Genomic DNA, 7,380 nt, shown 5'->3' with positions numbered 1-7,380 from the left:
CTTTTTATTTTTCAGCATCTTTGCAGCATCTGTGCCAGATGATGTCACTGCCCTGTGCAGTAAAAGTTGAACCAGATTCAACTTTTTTCAACAGATTCAACAGCCCCTTGCTGTGCTGGTGCCAGCTACAGTGAACACAATCCCCCATAGAAATGAATGAAGAAAGCTACACTTTTTCACACCTTTGAAACTCATTCTGAGCACGGTTTTAGAATTACAAGCACCCTTTGTAAACACAGCTGACTGCATGTGTGAGAGGGGTGCAGCTCTAAACAGAGACCAACAGACAGAAAATACAATGGATAAACAAAGCAGGACAGCCTGCGACAACACCGAAGGCTATGCTTGGTGATGGTTAAAGGATGTATTGGGTATACCGCTCATTAGGTTCCGATAGTAGAAACACAGCAATGGACTGTAGAATTGTGACTTGCAAAATAAAATGACTTTGTCCCAGTTAAGTAAAAATATCATCTTTGCAGAATCAATTTCTTATCTTTAAAATGTCGAATAAAGACCAACTTTAACTCCTTTTAAACCTCTTTTACAGTGTTTCAGTCTGAATTATGTAGTCTACCTGGTTGTAATGTAATGTGCTAGCCCATTCACTTTAACCTCCTGGAGCACTTTTTATATAGAGGCCTCATAAAAACTGGTGAATTTGCCCGAATCATTAAATTCAGCACTGAGAAAACCATTTTAAAAAGCTGTGGGAATGTGAGATGAAGGCAACATAGATGATTGAGTGGAAGCATTGTTAAGATGGCTATCACTAAACATCACTTTCAGCAGGTGGTTTTACTGGTAAACAAGTCATAAAAGAAGGCCATCTCCTGCAGCGCCCCAGCTCTGCCTCTTATGAAAACAAAGCATTCCCACTCATCGTTGAATTAGAGACATGTTCTATGGCCACACACATCTCTGCCAGGTCCATGTCTCAGTGCCAAACATTTGAGCCCTCTCCCTCCCGGCTCTTGTCTCTGTGTCTGATCTGTGGCTGTCTGAAAGAGGCTCAATGGGGAAAAGCTCCCTTATCGTGTTAGGCTCAGGTCTCTCTCAATAGAACTTGTTTCTCCTGGAGTAGAGGGCACTTCCACTGACACTCTAGCTCAGAGAACTCAGAGGGAAAGGGGAAGGGTAAAGGGAGGCAACATCCAACTGTGGGATGTGTGTGTTGGCGGGTGGCTGTGACCAGCAACATCCCCTCACCTCTTGTCTTATTTGGCAAAGCCGAAGCAGTGTGGTCTGGAATTACATCATTTTAAAGATTTCCCCGCAACTGGAAAGGCTTGTGAGGGTTTTTGGTTCCAGTTTTTCTTTGTCAGTGTATTGACAAAGTTTTTCATTCAAACCAGTTATTTAGTTTTGTAATAAGTCACAAAACCCATTTTTTTGTTAACAAGTAGAGTAAAATTTACTCTAATACATCCACAGTGAGAGGGCTGTGTTTTATTATTTTTTTTTACTGTCATATGCCCTTGTGTTTTTAAGATGCTAGTAAAATTCACAAGATTGCACTGGAAATACTGTAGTATACTGTTAAACTGAATATAACAACATATTACACATTTAAATTAGGAACAGAGAAGTTAACAAAGACTATTCCAAATAGCTGAAAACAAGAAGAATTACTTTCTCATCTCTGTACTTTGTCTTGTGATCTCACATAATGATTGCAAGATGATGACTGGATTTATCAAGGACTTTTACATCTATGAAGTGATTAACTCGTGATAAAATGCCTTACTTTTTATGTACTGAATTCACTGGATTAACCAAAAAACAGACACTACCATTGTGTTATTTTATCTATAAAAGATATCTTGATTGAGGTTCCAGAAATTCACTACTATAAGTACAATGATAGATTTACATTTGCTATATTTGCTGAGGAAAGTTTTGTAGGATACTTCAAAGATTTAGTATTACACTTCTTCAAAGTTTGCACACTTGAGAGTGCCAGATTACAAAATAGTCAACCAAAGCAGCAGAGGTCAAGATGTTTCAGCTCTTTGTTCTTACTGGTAAAATCCTTCATTTCCCATAATACACCTGGATAGAGTGTTAAAATTGTCCTTCCATTTGCCTAAATCAATCTTCTAGCATGCCATGTCAGTCCAAGATGAGATAACCTGATGACATGACTAGGGTTTGAGTTCACACACTTTAGAAAACGTCCCTAGCTATTTTCATAGGCTAATGGGTAAACTGAACTGTGTGCCTTTTTAATGTTACACTGTTTGATTGGAGACCATTTTATTAGTCAGGATGTGATCTGATCTGAAAAGTCCATCAGATTCATGTGATGCTTCTCACACAGAAAGTGAAACATGACACGGCTTATCACAGGAGAATAGTGTGTGAGAAATGTTAGTGTTGTGATAAGAAACACACTCCTCCAGTGGCATGAAGGAATTGAACTATATCCATACTGTAACTGTAATGAAAGGACTGTCCGCTGTCAGCCTCTGTACAAGCCCGCTGTTAGACCAAGCTCTGCGGTTGTGGGAGATGGAAATTAAAAGGTAGCAGAGTGTTTGAATTTCTAAATCTTTATGGTGAAACGTTGCAACAAACCCAGCCTTTGATCTGCCTGGGAAGCACAGAAAGGTTTTATCAGTTTGATCTTTCCTGTTTGGCCCCTGGTGAACTAATTAGCTGTTTCCTCTCTGATGGATGTTTCAGGGTGGACATGGCGACAGTGTGAGGTCAGGGGCTGGCACAGCCTATCGGTCAGATTACAGGTCTGGGTTGTAACCAGTGCTTCTGGAACATGGAGCAGTGGGCATCACATGTGCTGGCACAGGGTGCGAGCACTTCAGATGTGGTCATGGACATGTGGAAGCTTTCTAGGGTTTGTCCTGCCCATCCCAGTTGAGGGCTCCCAGGTGGAAAGAGAGCAGGCATTACAGCAGTCAAACATTTGCAAACCTGTATTCAGACAAACAAACACAGGGATGGTTTGTATGTATACATGAGGGTGTGCATGTTTGTGAGCTTTTGCCTTCGGATGTTTGGGCATGTACATTTGTCACTATGCTTTGGTTTTGAAGAACATAAACCAAAAAACACGGGTAATGAAATGTCAACATTTCTTCTGTTTATGATCGATGAATCTGTGAATCATCTGTTTGAATGTTGCATGTTTGACTTGTTTAGGCTCACACTTCCCAATTACAAGCCAACCAGAAAATGTTCACAGAATTAACAAAAAGTCTGAAGTATTTTTATGAGAGGCAGGCTAGAGGTCTTTGGTTCTAAGGGAGCAGAAATTTTGGATTGAGTTTTAAGGGCAATTTCTGCCAAACTAAAGGAGAAAAGAGAGTTTGAATGCAAGCTTCAAATATTATTTTCAACAGTAAGAGGTAAATGTTTCCTGTAACATCTTCAATCACCATTGTTGCAGTTTATTTACCCTGGCCTGTTTTGAAACGGTGTCTGTCCTTGATGACTGACAGACAGGACCTTCGAATTGAAAAGATTGGCAATTCTATTTACATGTTTGGGACAAGGGCATTGCAAAAGCAATATTCAAGCCAAATGTCAGTGTGAAAGAGTCAAAACTGGCATCAGTACCGCACGATCCTGACAAAACTCTACAAACTGTGCACTGTTAATCTTACTTGCCATGAGGCATGGGACACATTTATGGGCCTTTTCATTCACACTGACTGGATGTGATAATACCTACATTACTACCCTACCAACCTTATATCTGATTCAACTGTAATTTCCTTAATTCTTGTAAGACAGGCATTCTGTAGCCTGTGCACACAACTGACTATAAATTATAAATATACAGCCTTCCTTGAGTTACCCAGAAAATAACTCGATTAAAAATGACCAAAAGGGCCATTAGACACCACAGAGGGTGTAACTAGAATTATTAATTAAACTACATAAATGACCACATTACTCTTTGTAAAGAAACAACAGCAGAATAAAGCATCACCAAGACAGACAAGGTGGGAACACAGTAGCTGGGTTTAGCCTACACACACTAGCCTGTCGGATTTTTGCATGTTGTGTAGGGCATTAGCTTATTCTGTGAGCCATGTTCACCACAGTGTCCTCCACAATCTGTCCTGTGTTCAGCTTTTTTACTTGGTCATTCTGAGCCCAATGGGGGATGTTACACGGATTGTGACAAACAGCAGAAAGGCTGTGTACACGTCACTCAAAGTACAGTAGAGGTCACTGATGGAGAATCCACAATGAACATCTGTCTTTATGAACATCTGGCTGCTGACTGACTGTTGCTCAAAAAACACTTCAGATCATTTTGTGTGATTAATTCACAAATCATTTCAAATATTCGCTGAGGTATGATAATGTATTAACTCATAATGAGCTTAGTCATTGAACTGAATTGTGTGCTCCATTATGCTAGAGGACCAGCGGGTGTCAAAAGAGTGAAAGTAAATTCTAAAAAGCTTGAGAATTGTGAAAACACTGGAAAAGTCAAATGTAAGCACAGTATGTGATAATTAGAGGGCTGTTTGTCTCAAAGGAAGTGTAAGCCAACATCGACAAAGTGTGTTTTAGCTAATTAAAGGCTCACCCATTGTGTGTGTGTGTGTGTTTCCTTTTTTAGCATTTCACCGTTGAAGTGTGTGTTGTGTTAGAATCGGCTGCCCCTCTGAGCTTATCTTAGCAAATGAAAGAGCAGCATGGGTCTGTGTGAGGAATGGATCTTATTTTGCAGCCTCATATTAAATTCACTTTGCCGCATGTATTTTGAGACTTTTCTCCATATATACTTCATGGTCAGCCTAGGCAGACAGCACAGCAGCGGGGATTCGAGGGCCAGATGCTGCCCCAAAACACACACAGAGTCTGAGGTGAACAGCCTGCTTTCTGAAAAATAGATCTTTTTTGATAATTGGGGAAGGTTGTAATACAGAGCTGCTACTGTCTATTTGAGGTCTGTTAAGTACAGACTACACTGAGCCTCGATGGACGACAGCCGGATCAGGACTTGTACTTAGTGTCTGAAATAACCAATGCTGTTTTTTAGGCGGGCTCGGATAATTTACAGTAGTACTGTCAACTAAATACATAACGTTGGTAGTGAGGATTGGTGTTTACATGTTCTCTGTTAACTTATTGTATTAACGACATACAGTAAGCAACCACATTATTTTCAGACGTTCTGCCAAAAGGGACATGACGTGTTTTTGCTTGTTTCCTTTACCTCATTACCCTCAAGAATCACTGAGATAGAATATGAAATCAGCAGTTTAGAATCTGTCTGTCTTTTTGTCCAAAATAATCTGTCTAATAATATGTGTGTGCCTGTGGTCAGTACTGATGGTTCAACCACCAAATATCAACTGCCTGCATTCTGTGCCATACTGTGTGCTTTTCTACTTTCCTGTAACAGTGACTCTCGTGTGATCAAGCACATTTTCGCAACCTCAGAACAGCTCTCACACAGTCCAGTACTGTACATAGAAAGTGCTGGTGGCTTGGAAAGGCTGTCAACTATGGCTGTTGGGCCAGACATCCATGGATGTGATCCAGAGTAGAGCTTTGCTTTTGTCTTAGCAGTCAGCAACAGTAGTTGCCAAGTTAGGGCTGAGGTTACACCAGGTTGCCGGTCTATTATGGATGGGTGGAAAAAAGAAAATGCCCATCATATTATGTCTCACTTGCAGAGAATAGTGAAGAATGTTCTTCCCATTTTAAATATGGATTCAGTGCTTGTACAGGATGCACTGGGGGCATTAATGTGTCACCTCCCCTGAGCAAAATCATTGTCTTCTTTGTGGAATAACCTCAGAGGTCAGAGGTCAGACTCTTCAGGGATCCAACCTTGACACTAAACGTGCCCATGTTTTTCAGTATTCCCAGTCAGGGGTGAGCAAGATAAAAGCCAAAGCAAAGGGCAAAGTGAGTCAGTGAGTGTGTGTGTTTTTATGGCTCTGAACTGCTGAGAGGAGATGTCACACTGGTGTGTGAGCCAGCAGCAGCCTCTCTGAACTCTGGGTGAAAGGAGGCCCCCCTGAGAGCAAACTCCCCTGACACAACAGGACACTTTTGACCTGCTGCATTTCTTGTCATTCAGGATTTTTCCTACATATTAATTTGTTCAAAGTTAAAACAAAGTTTTCAGAGCATAGCAGAGTCGAGTGTATCTCAGTGTGAAGTTTATTAGTCCACTAGTGGAGGGTGTCAGAGTAGGCAGGGCCAGGGACAGAAACACTAAAGCATATGTACAAGGGATGGCAAACCAAGTTTTTCTTTTTTTAGATTATGAACTGTGCATACCATTTGGATTAGAAGAGTAGGAATCCATGCAAGTTGTTTATTTATTTACAGCAACATTAGATTAATTAAATTATTTTGGACAGAATGAGGCTAACTGTTTCCACCTGCTTCCAGAGCTAAGCTAAGCTCACCTGCTAGCTGTAGCTTCAAATTAAGCATACAGACATGAGCGTGGCATCAGTCCTGTCTTTTAACTTTGGCAAGAAACAAAATGTTGAACTACAGTATACCTTCAATTGTAGTCAAATTTGCTTTGTGAGCAGACTGTCCAACACCTCTGTTAGGATTTGATCATAAGACTCCACAATCCTGAGTTGTATATCAACCTGGGGGAGTCAGATGCCTAGAGGTCACTAAATCAGTCTTGTGTTTGATTTTTGCGCCTGGGCCCTGAATGGGCTCAGACACAAAATCAACTGGGATAACAGTTGTCAGAACATAATGGCAAAGTATCATGGAGATTGTTTGTGTGTATGTTTGTAGGGCATGGCTTTCTCCCTGGAGGAGCGTCTCCAGCTGGGGATCCATGGTCTGCTGCCTCCCTGCTTTATTAGCCAGGATGTTCAGCTGCTCCGAGCCCTCAAGAACTACGACATGAAGCGAGACGACCTGGAAAGGTGAGGCATGCAAACACAGGCAAAACCCTGTTCACATTTTAGCTACCATGATACCCTGTCTTCTTATCTTCTATCAACCTAAAGTTATTATCATCCATTTTGACTGATTGCCGAGAGGATTCCCCTGCAGAGATCTTAACATCTTGAAACATGAGAGACAGATCAGTGATCAGCCCTCAGCAACCTATAACTGTCTACTAACACTATATATATATATATCATTTCCGGATTGCGAGCGAGAGCAGACGTGTTTATTGCTTCTATGTCTGTTCTACGATTCACTTCTGTTCTTTTCATATTATCAAGATTTTGAGCTCTGAGCAAAAACTCTACAACTACTACAACTACTAAAATGCCTCCAAAAGGGAAAAGAGCTAATAATTGCGAGCTGAATGATGGTGTTGAGGCGGAAGAGGACTCTTTTTCAGCGGTGCAAGTTGCTGAGATGATGGAGCGGCAGCGCAGTATGCACACTGCGCTTATGTGCCAACTC

The 7,380-nt window shown here is 41.1% G+C and overlaps 1 protein-coding gene across 1 annotated transcript in view; it reads left to right on the top strand.

The window, feature by feature from the left end:
- me1 (malic enzyme 1, NADP(+)-dependent, cytosolic) overlaps nucleotides 1-7,380 on the top strand; it is a 91,862-nt gene that overhangs the window by 22,094 nt on the left and 62,388 nt on the right. Inside the window, exon 2 of the mRNA XM_020621574.1 lies at nucleotides 6,754-6,887. Within this exon, the coding sequence (XP_020477230.1) occupies nucleotides 6,754-6,887 (134 nt within the window). The remainder of the gene's footprint in view (nucleotides 1-6,753; nucleotides 6,888-7,380) is intronic.

The sequence above is a fragment of the Monopterus albus genome, unplaced genomic scaffold (assembly GCF_001952655.1).
Source record: "Monopterus albus unplaced genomic scaffold, M_albus_1.0 scaffold262.1, whole genome shotgun sequence".
Taxonomy (NCBI): Eukaryota; Metazoa; Chordata; class Actinopteri; order Synbranchiformes; family Synbranchidae; genus Monopterus; species Monopterus albus.
This window is presented reverse-complemented; position numbering and strand designations above follow the sequence as displayed.